The sequence below is a fragment of the Nelusetta ayraudi genome, unplaced genomic scaffold (assembly GCF_046127955.1).
Source record: "Nelusetta ayraudi isolate G7.1 ecotype Tasmania unplaced genomic scaffold, CSIRO-AGI_Nayr_v1 ptg000135l, whole genome shotgun sequence".
Taxonomy (NCBI): Eukaryota; Metazoa; Chordata; class Actinopteri; order Tetraodontiformes; family Monacanthidae; genus Nelusetta; species Nelusetta ayraudi.
The window spans coordinates 14,450,903-14,466,366 of record NW_027466185.1 but is presented as its reverse complement, the minus strand read 5'-3'; the positions used below and the strand labels follow the sequence as shown (position 1 = coordinate 14,466,366).

General features: G+C 48.0%; 1 protein-coding gene across 1 annotated transcript in view; it reads right to left on the bottom strand.

Moving 5' to 3' along the window:
* csmd3b (CUB and Sushi multiple domains 3b) overlaps nucleotides 1-15,464 on the bottom strand; it is a 282,923-nt gene that overhangs the window by 82,854 nt on the left and 184,605 nt on the right. The window contains exons 10-12 of the mRNA XM_076011490.1: nucleotides 12,709-12,830; nucleotides 4,247-4,350; nucleotides 3,153-3,265 (exon numbers count right to left, since the gene is read on the bottom strand). Of these exons, the coding sequence (XP_075867605.1) occupies nucleotides 3,153-3,265; nucleotides 4,247-4,350; nucleotides 12,709-12,830 (339 nt within the window). The remainder of the gene's footprint in view (nucleotides 1-3,152; nucleotides 3,266-4,246; nucleotides 4,351-12,708; nucleotides 12,831-15,464) is intronic.

The following is a 15,464-nucleotide window of genomic DNA, read 5'->3' as shown; positions in this document are numbered from 1 at the left end:
AGAAGTGACGGATCGCCTAAGCAGCTGGCGCGGAAAGAAAAACAGGTGCGCTTAGCGACCGGCTCAGCCGAGTCCGAGCGCGGTGAGGTCGGCGACCTTGGATTCAATAATGGATGGATGAAGAAGAAGAGACCAAGAAGAAAAAGAGGCGGTTAACGGGGAAAGAAATGGATGCCGACAGATGGAGGGCGACGTGACAATTTTTTTTCTTAGATGCAGGAGAAAAAGGCAGAAAAGCAGTTCATTAGAGAGCCAGCGTGTGGAAAAAAAAATCGGGGGAGATTTTTGAAAAAAAAAAAAAATTCAAATCGGAGATGTGACGAGACACCTAATGAGAGACGTACGCAGCGAGGGAGAGGAGCGCGATTGTGTTCCAGCTGCGTAGGCTAACTGATGGACGACCTGTCTGACACACACACACACACACACACACACACACACACACACACACACACACACAAACGTGCACACAAACAGCATCGAGCATCAGGGTCTGGGACACAGGGAAACACCGAGGTTGAACTTACAGCTGGTGTTTACATTTTTCAGGCAAAGTCTACAGGTAGCATGTAGCCCACAAAACACACACACACACACACACACACACACGCGCACACACACACACACACACACACACACACACGCACACACACACACACGCACGTCTCAGATGGCCACCCACTAATACCACAGGCACCCAAGCTTTCAGTAAATATTGTGAGTGATGGAGCCGCTGCTCCCAGACTAACATTTACTCAGTGTTTGCAGGAACTGGTCGGGTGTTTTTGTTTTTTTTTCCTCCCTTTTCCGGTAACAGAGACAAATTGGAAGGGAAATTCTTGGATGTGCAAATGACTAATGTCAAGTAAATTAATTAATTAATTAATTAATTAACTGTGGGACTGCTTGAGTGAGTTGTGTGTCGACCCCCGGGTGGCTTCACCTTGATGCTGGAGCCTGACGACTCCAATCATAATCACTGTTATTCTCAATGGCAGTTTAAGTACAATTATCAAAGTGTTTTTTGTTTTTTTTTTTGAAAATGTGCACGGCGATTGAGCGGTCAAAACGGTCCGAGCAGGATAGTGAGTCATCGTAAATCAAGGCTGTGATTTGTTACAGTGTTGCTTGTCTGAAGCTGTTTCACGTCAGTTATCTTGTGTTTTGCTACCTGCCGGTCAAACCCAGTGGTGCTAAGACAATTTACTGCAATAACTCAGAGCTGTTAAAAATACATTAGTAACGCTTTATAATAAGCTATTAGTAGACATTAGTGGATGGAATAATCATGAAAAAAATCCCTTTTCCATATGTAAATGGTCATTAGATATTTTATAATTCAGGTGACAAGACAGACTGGATTAAACTACCCAGAAAAACCTTCTTCAGGCAAAAGCTTCAATTCAGGTGAAACCTCGACAGCAACAGCCTTCAGATTCCTGCACGGAGGTGAGTCGTTACACAAAGATCCCCCCAAACAGTTGCTACTTTTTTTTTTGCTATGAGCAAATATCATCTGGCCAATCCAATTAAACGCCTACTCAGCATTTCACTGCATCGCATCGCATCACATCGCGCCCCCGGGACAAACAAGACATAATTGCATTCACTGTTCTAGTGAGCGCATGGAAAACACCTGCTGCTGGACTTAAAGCCCTCATTGTGAGGCCAGCAGGCTGTCCGCTGCGCCTGCTGGGGCGTTATTACAAACACGGATAAACACAAAAATGAGACTCTGAGGGAAAACAACAACAACAAAAAAGGAGGATAAATGCACACAGCCTTTTTGATTAAAGGCTAGATAGGGCAGAAAAGTCGGTTTACCGTCACTTCTATGTGTCTCTGTCCTGCTGCTGAACTCTCCAGAAATGAAATAAAAAATCCTTCACTTTTTGTTTTTGTTTTTCTCTCTGCCATGTTGTGCATGAAAAAAAAAACCTCACAATTCTGGAAATCTGCTCTTTGTGATGTCACAAACCGCAGCAGATCTGTGAGCGCATGTCGGTTTTCCTGTTTTCTGCCGATCTAGAGAACTTTTTGGGAAGAGCGACTGTGCAAAGCGGCTCAACTGGAGTCCAGGGTGCAGAATATAAACCTGAGCTTTAACTGTGCACTCAGAGTATTTAGTCTAATCAGGTGTTTGCGACGGGAAAAACGCCACGTCTCTCCGGCGGCTTCAAAGTGACTCGACTCGGGTTAATTGAGTCGGACTCCGTGTTTCTTTAATTGCCGCCCAGATGATGAATCGTTCTGAGGTGCACTTAAAAAGTCGAGGAGGATTAGGTGCCGGGATAAATCAAAACAACGCTTCGCGCTCTCGCCACACTGCCGCGACCTCGTTACGACAATGATTCCGCATGTGACAACAACTAAACGAGGAGCTCAGTTCAGCCGCGTAGCCCAGAGAGCTCATCGTCTCTTCACAAACTGTCATTAACCTTGGCACGGTTTGCGCTTGATGCAGACTCGTTCTGTTTTTTTGGTTTTGTTTTTTGAAGTGCTGTCGCAGCAGATCTGAGGTGTCGCTTCTTGTTGCAGGTTTTTAACAGATTATCCCAAAAGTAATTTAAAAAGTATAATTATATGAAAATCAGAGGAAATCTGGGCTCAAAATGAATGACATGTTTGACCCAAAACACATCACATGGTACTAAAACCTGATTGACTGACTCATTTCCTGCAGTTAACCTTTTCCAAAGTTTCCAAAAAAGAAATGCAAAAATTAAATCAGATAGCTGAGATAGCATAGATAAAGGAAATTTTGAAAAAAGTCAATTAGAAATAAAAAGAAAAAAAAAAAAAGAATCTGGGCTCAGATTCGTCGCTAAACAGGCTCTTTTGCTTAAGACACACCACACTGAAACCTGACAATTCACATTCATGCACTTCGCTCTGAACACTAAGACGGAGAAACACATCAGTGTGTGTTATCTTTGGAGTTAATTTTAAACCCCCTTTAAAAAAATAATAAAAAAACATTTCCAAAATTAATCCAGAAAGTTAAATTGGATGACCCAAGGCCGCTATTGTTAATTGAAAAAATAATAAAATAGCAAAAAAAAATTAAACGATTCTGATGGAAACCTGGGGCCTGTCTATCGTTACATCTCAGATTGTTTTTATTTCACAGTGACACGGGAACCGTCTCTTACCTTTGTAGTTGATCTTGAAGCCGATGGAGCCGACGCTCTCGTCCGACTGCAGGTGGAGCCACATCTGGTGCGTCAAGCTCACGATCAGGTCAGGAACGAAGCTGCCCGAGAGGCTGGTGTGTGAGGAGAGGGAGGGCATCAATCACATTATCGTAATACAAACGACAATTCTCACCTCCACAATCAGAGCCACAATCAAAATTCGTTGCTCCGAGTGCGAACAAGCTCTCGGAGCAGCAATGTGCTGGATTTGATTACTTCAGTCTGGTTTGCCCCCCCCCCCCCCTCTCCTTTTTTTTTTTTCCTTCTCTATTTTGCACAGTGCTCCCGCGGGGGGAGAAAGGGCTTAGTGTATATCCGCGCTCTCCAGACCGCCTGCAGCTTCTCGGGCATTAAAAGTTGAAAGTGACCAACTCCAAAGTGAATCAAACTCATCCACTTTGTAAAAAGGCTCTGCATCTGTTATCCTTCCCCGGCGCTGCGGAGCGCTCTCCAAAATTTGAGGAAAACAGCCCGAGCGGGGCTCGCATAATGCGGAGTGCAGTTTTTAAGGTCTGGCTGCACACAATTTAAAAAAAAAAAAAGGAAAAAATAAATAAAAAGAGACGGCAGAACTATTTCAGGGTAGCTGGCAGTTGAATGCTGCACGTCGAGAGCCTGAGGCAACAAAGGCCAAAAAGTGTGGAGAGGAGGAGGAGTCCTCACTGGGTTGATGAGTTTTCATTAAATCGCTTTCCTTTTTTGAGAATCTGCAGCTGTGAAAAGCTTCAATAACACACAGATCTTTAATCAGCGCCGGCGCGATGCTGCTTGATGCATAATTTTATGGTGACAAGAAGCAGAATCTGTTCGAGAGTTATTTCATCCTGTTTTTTAACACCCGCATTTAATCGGAGGGGGAAAAAAAACCAAATTTTATTACAAATGTATTTTGCACAAGAAGCTGCCGACTGCTCTGGAAGCGACACGGACGAGCCCCTGGTGGCTGTTGGCGAAACCGCGATTCAGAAACGCTGGAGTTTTAGTTACTGCAGGGCTACCGCAGACTTGAAACAAAGTACCGGCGCCAACTGGAGGAGCCGATCGGTACTTACACTTGCAGTATGGTTGTGGGATCTCCCACCTCCCCTCCGTCCCCAATGGTGAGCGTGTCGTAGGCTATCTCCAGGTCGAACTCCTCGAAGTTGATCTGGATCACCTGAGGAGCAAAAACACACACAATCAATGCAACAAATTTACACATGAGATTCCGCAGAGCGATAAATGAGACGGGGACGTAACTGAAAAGCAAAGGCTTGATAGAGGAAAAAAAAAAGAAAAAAGTCCTCCTTTAATTAGAATTGACGTGAAGGACTCAAATTGCATCCGCAACATTGACCCCAATTAGAAAAAGAAAGTGCTGCGCTCCACTGCTGTTTTGATTCTTCCTCCACCTACGTCCAAATGAAAGGCGCAACTTCCTTTTCATGGAATTATACATGACCAAAGGTGACTCGTTAGGATTCATGAATGCACGGCACGTCCTGATGCTGAGAGACGGAGAGAACACATCCCGAGCTGCACCCCGAAGCTCCCAGCTCTGATCGGGAATTATTAAACCAACACCGCCTGCTTCATGTCGGACCAGAGAGGAACAGCAGGAGGAGGAGAGACGGGGGATGAAGAACGAGGGTGGTGCCCGTGAGACTGAGCAGAGTCTTCAGGCCGAGGTGGAGGCTTTTCTAAAATCAAGAGGATTTATCTCATGTGGCCGTCGAGCGGAGAAAGATTGGCAAGCAGAGCCGCTTTCAAAACGTGGAAGTTGGTCAGAGGAGCCTTTTGCCTGGCAGTTAGCCAGGTTAGCCAGTTAGCCTGGGTGATTGAAGACAGCCACTGTTGCTTCCTGCCTCCAGACAGGAAGTCTTGCTTGCAGCCTGAGATGTAATCTTAACCTAAAGTTTCCAGTCTTGGATGTTGGCGAGTCAATCGGCCCGAACTGAAACGTTCTCGCACACAAGGAGAAAAGAGGTAAATAATGAGCGTGTTTTCATGCTAGCAGAGGGATCGCCTGATTGCTGGTCTGAAAGTTCTGCTGAAGGACAGAGCGTTCGGCAGAGGCAGGAAAACAAAACATCATCCAAGATGTGAGCTTTCTATAACTTCCACCCACGTCCTTTCATTTCTGCGAATCTGCTTCTCTTTTCTCCAAACCTTCAGCCGGAGTCAGACAACGGCCGCACTTCACTTTCCCTTCGCTGTCGGCAGCCACTGGGGTTATGATAGCGCCTCCTCTCCTTTGTTACCCGCCTCGTATGCAGTGGGTTGAATGTGTGTGGAAAGCTGGAGGTGGGCAAAACATGCTTCTCCTCTCACCTGCCACTTTACTGGAGCGCCGTCCATTGATTTACTTTTGCCCGCTGAGGTTAATACCTTTTTTTTTTTCTCTCTCTCTCAGGCAAATTTTGATTATGCTTGTGGCAGCAGGAGCAATAGCTTTTCGTTTTTTTTTTTTTTTTTTTACAGTGCGTGTGTATGTGTGTGCGTGCCACTACAAAAGACATCATAACTGATGTAGCCGAACCAAAACAAAATCAATAAGGCGCAGTGCTGACTCAGCCCCATCGGCATGTAAGGCAGCAGATTGGATAAAAGCGTCACCTGCCTGCTAAATCCTGGCTGGCAACACACGCGCACACACACACACACACACACACACACACACACACACACACACACACACACACACACAGTGGCACTTTTAGATCACACTCACGGGCGTGGCAGCCGCACGCACACAAACATATTCACTTATAAAGCGAGGCGGCCCGACCCGCTGAGATGAATGTGTCTGTTTCTGTGATTACACGGTCGCCACTTTCACACTTATCACAATATTCCTCTGAAGCTCGGAGCTGCCGATCGATACTCCGGTCCGCTGAGGGAGCGACGGAAAAAAAAGAAAGAAAAGAAAACGGCGTACAGTAAATGAGTAAAGGTTAGTTTTTAAATCAGAGGAGACCAGGTGGGGCTTTTTGTTTTTTTGCTTTTTGAAAGGAGCAGCGCGCAGCGTTTACACACATCTGCTGGCATGAGAGAGACATAGACGCATGTTCAATGATGGGAAGCATCGCATTTGCATAAAGAGGTGCTCGACCTGCAGTGCCTCTGCAAATAGATCCCGGTGAGGTTCTGGACAGCTCAAGTTGCCTTTCTAATGCCAGCCAATCAGATTGCAGCACCATGACCGATAAACATACAGGTGAGAGCCGAACATGCAACCAGACAAGGTCACAATGCTTTGGGGCCGACAAAACCTGGAGGAAGGGGAGGCAGCGAGAGACTGGAGGCAAGTGAGGGGCTGAGAGGGACCCGAGTGGAGGTCACATGACCTGAGTCAGGCCCCCAAGAGTACTGGGGAGGATCAATAGTCCATAGCCACGGGAAGCATGAGGAAGATATGAAAAAGTAACTGCAGATGGTGTCATCTAAGAAAAACAAAGCATCAGCAAGAGTTAGAAGGAAAGTTGCAGACAAGTCTAAGGTAAGTGCTTGAAACTACTTCATGCTTTTGCCTTTATTACAGTTTTGTGTGTGTGTGTGTGTGTGTGTGTGTGTGTGTGTGTGTGTGTGTGTTCCTAAACAAGTGAAAACTTCCACTCGCCCCAAACTCTCCTCTCTGCATTAAATAAAAACATCCATTTCTCCCTCCGTCTCTCCTTCTAATTGGCTCCCGCCTTCCTCCCCTCCATCCGTCTACGGCCGCTGGCCAATGAGGCGACAGAATTGGATTTCTGCTTGACAAAGCACTTTCCGCCGCTTGTGGTGGAGACAGCGGGGTTGAGGGGGGCTGGTGGTAATCACTTCCCCGGGACGCCTCCAAGATTCGGCGAGCGATGCCAACACCTGGCGGATCTGACGCCCCGTGATGTCACGGCGGGGGGGGCGGAGCCAGCGCAGGTGGAAATAACAGATGGCTGCTGACGGCGCGGCGGTCGGCCCTCCGCCATCCGCTCCCCCTCAACACGGAACGACTGTGAACCTGTCAACCCAAACAGAGTTGTTGAAGTGGATTTGAAGGTGTTCTCTGTGGCTGAAGAGACGTGGAAGAGTTTGGGCGGCGAAAACGTTCCCGCCGCTGCAGCAAGTGGGAGCAGCTGCTGTGACACGTCTTACTAATAAAGAGATTTCATTGACACATTCACTAATCCTGGAGAGCTGCTCGTGCGCCTCTTCGGCCTTCCAAACTAATGTCTGCACCTATGAAGACGTCCTGCATGGATCATTAATGTGGGTGTGTGGAGAAAAACAATACTGTTACTGTCTGCAGTTGTCAGGATGTGGAGAAAACCATTCAAGTTATTTTTCTACATGTTTTCCATCTTCGCAGCAGAAGAGTTTTTATTTTCTAAGAGTCCTAAGATGATGCAAACGAGCTAAAATAACATTCATCAAGCAGAGTAATGTTTGATTCCAGTCAGGCTGAAAGCCCAGCAGCTTGTGTAACATTTTCTTCTTCAGTCTTTTCTGACTGATTCCTCCCAAAATACATAATGTTCTGACACTCATGGATTCAACCAGGGCCCTTCTGAGCAAACAGAAAAACAAGAGCAGCAGCCTGGATTGCTGTTATTACTATTACTATGGTTTTCACGTAGGCATATGTGGAATTGCAGGAGCTAACCATGAGTCGGGCTGCTTCTGACGCAAATACTGCAGTGCCGAGTACAAATAAATGCCAATGTCACTATTAAAGGAGAACACAGAAAAAACAGGCTCTCTCTGTGGAAAAGGTTTTTGCACTTCACAGTCAACAGCTTCGACTTCAGAAGCCGAGGTCACCTCTCACATCAGGACACTGGACCTTGTATCTACGTGGCTAAATTGTTAGCTACAAATCGGGCTACAAAATTGGTCCGCATCACTGTGATACACAAAAGATTAGTCCAATCACCTTCTAGGTCTTCTTGAGCCAAAAAAAAAGAAGGAAAGAAAATGAAAAAGTTTGAGAGTTGGTATGGAGAAGAGAGAGGAAGAGCAAGAAGAAGAGAAGGAGGAAATGTGTAATGGCATCGCTGCGTGCCCACCCCAAGGTTAAACGAGAAGGGGAGAGAATGGATTGGCGCTAAAGGCTCATTCTGCCAAAACTAAATGAAGCAATAACATCTGAGAGCCATAAAACCCCATTAACACCTAACCTGAGAGGGATGGAGCCGGCCGGCCGACCGGCCAGGGCCGAGGCAAATCAGGACCACGGACAGAGAGAAGGAGGAGGACGATGAGGAAGAAGCGCTGGAGGAGGAATGGAGGAGGAGGAGGAGAGGGAGGAGGTCGAGTAATGAGGAAGAGGAGAAGACAAGCCACGAAATCCCAGAGTCCCATCACCTTCCATGTCGGAGAGGTGCAGAGAAACCGGCTGGATGGATGCAAAGATGAATGGATGGAAGATGTGAGAGCGACGCCATGAGGAAGGGGAAAAAAAAGTTCAAAATCCTTCCCTTCTTCTTTCCCTCTCGCTCTCCTCTCCCTTTGCTCTCTCCCTCTCCCTCCGTAGTGAGCCGATGGTTTGAGGCTGAGCTCTTTAATGAAGAATCTGGGTAATTCTGAGGACAGAGCCTCTGGGAGGGGGAGGGGTGAGGGGCGAGGGGGAGGGCGGCAGTGTGAAGGAGGGAATAAAGGAGTGGAGGGGAAGGGGGGAGAGAAGGGAGGCGGGGAGAGACCTCCCTCTGCCGGACCCGTCGGCCCCTATCTCTCTATCTCTCCCTCTCGCTCGCCCTCCTCCTCCTCCTCCTCCTCCTCGCCGCCGTCTCGCTGGCGCCCCCATCAGCCCGCTCATTAAAGATGAGGCCTTCTCGGCCGTCGTCTCGCATCGTCAGCACTCTCGTTCGCTTCTCCGCCGTTGTTACCTTTTTGTAATTTCCGTTTTTTCTTCTTCTTTGTGATCCACCTCCCCCGCCCCCTTCCCCCGACAACGAGTCGGCTCCTTAATTACTTTTGTCTCCGCTGGATTGAAACTCGGCCGCAGAGCGCTGACCGACAAACACAAACAAACATTTCATTTGACGGAAGCGTTGCCTCCCTCCGTCGGAACATCACAACCCGTGTATTTATAACAGTTTGGAGATTGAAGTTTTTTCTTCTATTTCTTCTTCCCCTCTTCTTCTCCCTCTTCTCTTTTCCTGAAAGGTAAAACTTCAAATTGACTGATTAGCGCCGTCGGCTCTTAGCGGTTTTAAAACATCCCCTCGTTAAAAGGAAAAATCCACTGGGACGAAGTGACACTTATCTGATGATGATTGGACGAGGCTGACGGAGCTGGAGATGCTAATCCACCCGCCTGATCGAGATTTACATATCGACACGCTCGGCGCGCCGCCGCCACCGCCGCCGCTCTTCCCAGGTGTCCCGCCTGAATGCAGCGGCTTGTCACCAAAGCCGAGGGATTGACGGGAAATGAGAGACGGAGTTTGGAGTTGCGCCAAACGATTTGTCACTCTCTGTCACGCTGCACCCACGCCTTCCCGCGCTTCTGCGCCTTCATCCGACTTGACGTATCAATAGGTGGCAAAAATGATCCGTCGAACGCCGTCTTGATAAAGAGGAGATTAAAGTGACCGCGGCTCTGTCGAAACATTCTCAATGTGTCAATTATGTAGAAATGTATGTATTTCTTTTTATGTCTTACATCTGCTGTCTAACTTCCAAATCCATCAGAAGTTGGATCAGCTTGGAGCTTCTGTCAATGAAAAGACAATTTTGCAACGCTGTCGCCAGGCACTTGTCCACGGAGAAAAGTTGATTCTATGTAAATCTGTATAATATTATTCAGTAGAAAAGAAAAAAGGTGCAAACTTAACCAAGAAGCAGCACTTGGTTTGGGTTTTCAGTCATAATGGATAAACTGAAATGAACCAAGATTGACCTTCATTTGTGTGAAGGTCAAACGATTAGAAAATTATTTAAGTAAATTCTCCATGTGAAAGAAACAAGGTTGAACAAGTTTGTGGGTCTATGCGGGAAATGTACAGTACTTGGAGGTCTGCTTTGGTCGGGACGTGTCAGAGGGATGTGTGCACCGTTGATGCGACGGTGTCTATAATCCATCATGGTCGGCACGAGCCTTTGGATCATAGGCTGTAATAAAAAAAAAAAAATGACTCCAGTTGCCTGACTGGCAAAACATCTTTGTCGATATTCATGTAATATCGCAAATAATGTGCCTCACTTTTTACTAACACGCACACGTGTTAGCGTGGCGGCCCGCACGCCCCAGAGCGCCTTCAGCAGGAGGAGGTATTAGCTTTCAACAGCAGCAGACACACTGTAGCCTTCAACACAGAGTGTATGGCTCCAGGCCATACACCACAGGCCTTGAACAGTGACATGGAGTTGAGTGTGTGTTTGTGTATGTTCCTGTGTGTCTCAGTGTGTGTGCACGTGTGTGTCTGTGTGCGCGCAGGGCCTGAGCGAGCACTCCGCCAGAAAGTGCTGCACGCCTGTATTCTGCACGGCCACAAATCCTCGCAATACGTTCATTTACATGTCAGCAATTATGTGCTGCATGCGTGTGTGTGTGTGTGTGTGTGTGTGTGTGTGTGTTTGTGTGCCTACACGTGTGTCTCCCGTCCCGCTGACGCAGGTGTTGCCACTGACGACAGCGCGGCCTGCCACAGTCACCCTGAGCGGAACGAGGTGAGGTCGTCTCCTGAATACCAATCAGAGCTCTCCTGGGACAGGACCGCCTCCAGGGGCAGGACTGCCTCCCGGGACAGGACCGCCTCCCGGGCAGTCCGCTCGCAGGGATTGGCCAATCGCATGGAATTAAACAGAGATGAGCTCCGGCGAGCAGATCGTTCAATTGTGGACCAATCAGGACTTTTGCCTAATTTCTATGATTGGATACGTGGCAGAGCTGCATACAAGCACAGAGTATCCATAGATCCCTGCAAAAGTCCAGTGTGTTTCGAAGGGAGCCAGCATGATATTTTTTTAGGGTGAACGCTCACGTCCTCAAATAAACCAATGAAGAAGAAGGAGGACAACTCATCCAGGCGTGTGTGCACCGTAGCTCACAGGCAAACTTGGGAGAGGGAGGGTGAAGCGCAAGAATGCAGTCTAAAATGTAACCACTTGATGTCGCTGTTTTGTGTCAGAATCTCCAAATACTACACGCTTGCCTTTAAATACCAGGCTTCCTTAAAAAAAAATGTCAGAAAAGAGTCTGGCGTGGACGCATCACATACATTTACATTCCCAAAGACCTTTTCCCTTTATTTCAAGACCCTGCAACTCAAATTACTGGCCAGAACTCAGCGCGTGCTGGGATTAAGACCATCGTTCCGGTCTTCTTGGAAATGTTTGGAGTGTCCAGAGCAACAGAGGCGAATTGCAGATCATAATCAGCAGTAGGCGGTCACGCACCCCAAGAGCGGCTCCACACTGCTAATCAACGCAACGGAGGAGCTGAGGAGGAACGCTGCTCGTACCGCTCCTGCCACCATGTGTTCTCAAGAGAGGAGTCGTGATCCCACTTGAAGGACCCAACCAGTTTTTACCAAGAAAGGATCCTTGAGGGAGGAGCACCGCTGTCTCACTCTTGGGCATGATCTCCGTTCTGCGCTCTTCCTGGTGCTCCTCCAGTAAGTCCAACCTCCTTCACTGCGCAACCGTCTTTGCATTCGTGCATGTGCGTAATCAAGGGTCTATATATACACACACACACACGCCGTGCAGTGATCGTTTCGGCGTCTTTTGCTCTATTTTGTGCGTGAGCCGAGAGCAATTTATTTGCATTATATTTGTCAGTGTCGAAACAGAGCGTGAGAGAGATGAAAACAAACACACATGCACGAACATACGCATGTGCAACAGAGTGGGTTGACTACGGCGCTTCCACGTCCGGTGTGAACAGCCCCTCTGGCTGATTTCTGGTAAGAAATACTTTACATCATGGGGTTAAAACTGCCCTGAAATGCAAAATAAGAGAATTGTACACATGCAATTCAAACCACGATTACTCGAAGTATGAAGATTCTGCAATCTAAAATTAAAAAATATATATTGTTTGACAGCCCTAATAATATATGCACAATCTGTAATCGCCACTTTTTCATCTTTTCTTTTTTTTTTTTTTTTTTACTTTTGTAGAATCTATATTTACGTCGCCACTTCCCACTTTTTAAATCCTCTTTTCTACACTTTCTTTACTCCTCGTAATGCACACTCACGTCGGCTTCTGCCACACCATCATTTCACTGCCATATAATGTGACATGTGACAAAGAAAATCTCTGAATCTTCAACCTTCAGTCACAGTGCAGACGCTGGACTTTCAACTCAGCTGCTGCAGCTCAGAATTTTCTCCCAAGTATCCCGCAACACCGGGAGGCAACTTCCAGCAGCGGCAGCAGCAGCAGCGGCAGCAACAGCAGCAGCAGCGGCAGCAACAGTGGTGCTGATGGTCTGTCGTTAAGCAGCTCCCAGAGCGGCTAAAGAGCAACGCCACGGCGGCGCAGCGGCACTTTTAATTTGAGTTTGTTTAAAGGAGACGGGGACGGCGGGGTGAGTGAGAGGGTACTTACCTTGTTGGGATTGGAGGCGGTGATTATCCACACGCACTGCGCATTACTCTCGTACTGAATTGGGAAGTTGGGAGACGCGAAGGTTCCTGAAGGCCCCTGAAGGTTGCTGCCACACGTCTTCACTGTAAACACGGAGGGAAGGACAAGAGAGAAAGACATCAGCAGTCGGCGGAGCCGCAACCGCAGCAGGAAAAGTTTCGCTCGGCCAGATGTTCTCTCGGAAGCAACGGCCGTGTAATGTTTAATATCGCCCTCCCCCCTCGCTTCACGCCTGCGGATGCTTGGGGACGCACATAAAACGGTGGTTAAATCGTTAAGAAGTGACAGAAAGGCGATGGTGACAGAAACCGAAGCTCCCAGCGTACCAGAGAGGGGGAGGAGAAGGAGGAGGAGGAGGAGGAGGAGAGCGAAGGTCAGAGAGAGACGTTATTGATACGGTCAGCGGCACCTCCCCCGGACGGCGGCGCCTAATTGGAGGCGATTGGCTGGGAAACACCACAGGATTAGTTGCTATTGACAGGCTGCTGCAGACAGCGAGCAAGCCGAGTCTCCAACTGCTTCCTGACAAACAACCGCAGTGCTTCTTCTCAAGGTCCCATAGACTGCATTTTGCACATATTCAGAACTCTGGTGCTCAAATTTACCCGGATAACATATTTACCAGCATATTTAGCCCTCTGTTTACAGCCTCCTGCAAAATAAACAAAAAACAGATGCTTTGCCGGACCTTCTGCACATCTGGACGCTCAGAGGGCAGAGTCAACACCATTCTGAGGGCTTGCTGATATGGGGGAGGGGGCAATATGTACCCTTAGTGATCTCACCAAGGGTTCGTTTCTCGAACTGGAGTGTTTTTAGCACAAACCTTTTGTAAAGCAGAGTCCCCGCTTACTGAGGCTGCGGACACGGCGCTGTGATTTCTGCACAGCATGGCGCCTTTAAAGACTCCACAAAGAGAACACAACCCAACAGCTATCGCTCCGCGGTTAATCAGTCAAGTGTCCTTGAGGCCAAATTTGGCGCCACTGTGTGAAAAAGACAAAAGTTCAGCCACGTGGCTCTGGAAGGACTGGCAGCCAGCGTCGGATTCAGTCAGGCATCGCAGCAAAACGCAGATAAACTTGGCGTCGTGCTGAGAGTGACACGCGTTAGCCGCGCGATAAACTCGTGCCAGCTTTCTGTGTGTGTCTGTGTGTGTGTGTGTGTGTGTGTGTGTGTGTGTGTGTGTGTGTGAGTGTGTGTGTGTGTAAGGCAGGGGATCCCGCACCGACGCCATGCTTGTCTCTGTCCTTGGGTCGTCCCAGCAGACTGGGGCGCTAATTTTCTGGTTGGTTTGAAGCCGCGTTTGTTCCTTTAATTAGTTTGTTCGGCTGCTCAGGCTGTAAGAACACGTACAGTTTAACACTCTCTCACACTCACACACACGGGCGCAGACACACAAAAACAGCAGGCCCATTAGCATCAGCCGTCGCCGACACTCCTGCAAACACACGTCTGGCTGCTTCTTCTTCTTCTTCTCCTCCTTCTTCTTCTTATGTTTTACAGGAGGGCAGGGGACTTGGAGCTTTTCTGTGACATGTGGACTTTTAACAGTGCATTGTGTGCAGTGACAGAGGGGGAACTATTTTTTAGCGACGTGCTTGCGTAAAAAAAAAACGAGAAGAAAATTATTTATTTATTTATTTAGTTTGATTGATTGAATGGAAATGAGAGCGGCAAATAAATGTTATTTTTCAAAAATCAAAAAAAAAAAATCTCCTTCTTCTTCTTCTTCTTCTTCTTCTTCTTCTTCTTCTTCTTCTTCTTTTTCGACAGAAAACTCTGCCGAGGGACCAGCGTTGCGTGCCTCTTCTCTATCACTTTGCATGTGTGTAATGGGCTGTGTCCACGAGGTGCTGCAAGAGTGTGTGAACAAGTCCGGTACTCGTGTCCCGGGCTAACTTCCCCCACCACACCACACCCCACCCCACCCCACCCCGCCCGACGCTCGTTCCTCTAGTTCCTCGATGCGTCTTCACTCGACCTTCTCTCGTGTTTGGCTCCTCGCAATTTATAAACTGATAGATTCGTAGCTATGAAGGGAAGTGTGTGTGTGTGTGTGTGTGTGAGAAAGAGAGAGAAAGAGAGAGAGAGAGAGCCCAACACAGGGGCGGGGAAATGATTTATCTGAGCGATTCTTTGCAACGGCGTGCGCACGCGTGTGTGTGCTGACAGCTCAATCAGCGCGGCCTGGACGAATGGCCGACAAATCACCGCAGGCGCAGAGTTGCTATAGCGATAGCGCCGCCAGAGAATTATCTCCGGGATCCCGACAGGAGCCAATGCCTCGTAGCTCATCTTAAACGCCATCGCGTCCGTCCGTCAGAATCTGTCGGTCTCTTTTTCTTTCTTTCTTTCTTTTTGTTTTTTTTTGTCTCTGCCGACCGGCCGCTGACTCTTTTTTCTTTTTTTCAGCGGCACTTGTTGTTTCCAATGATTGTGAGGACGACATTCTTCTTCGTCTTCACCTCCTTCGGGCTGTTCCAACATCCGCCCTCCTCTCTGAGCTCTTCCCCTCCCAGCTCTTCTCTCACACCAGCTAACCCTGAAAGCCCCCTCTTCTGGTCTTCCTCACAGCTTCCACCCACTTCCTGCGCTCTCTGCACAGCGCAGTAAGTGCTTCAGCCGCACCATTTACAGTCAATCAACCGCTGTGCATCGACCTTTTACTGTTCAGTCTTCAACGTCATAATTACATTATATATGCATAACTTATA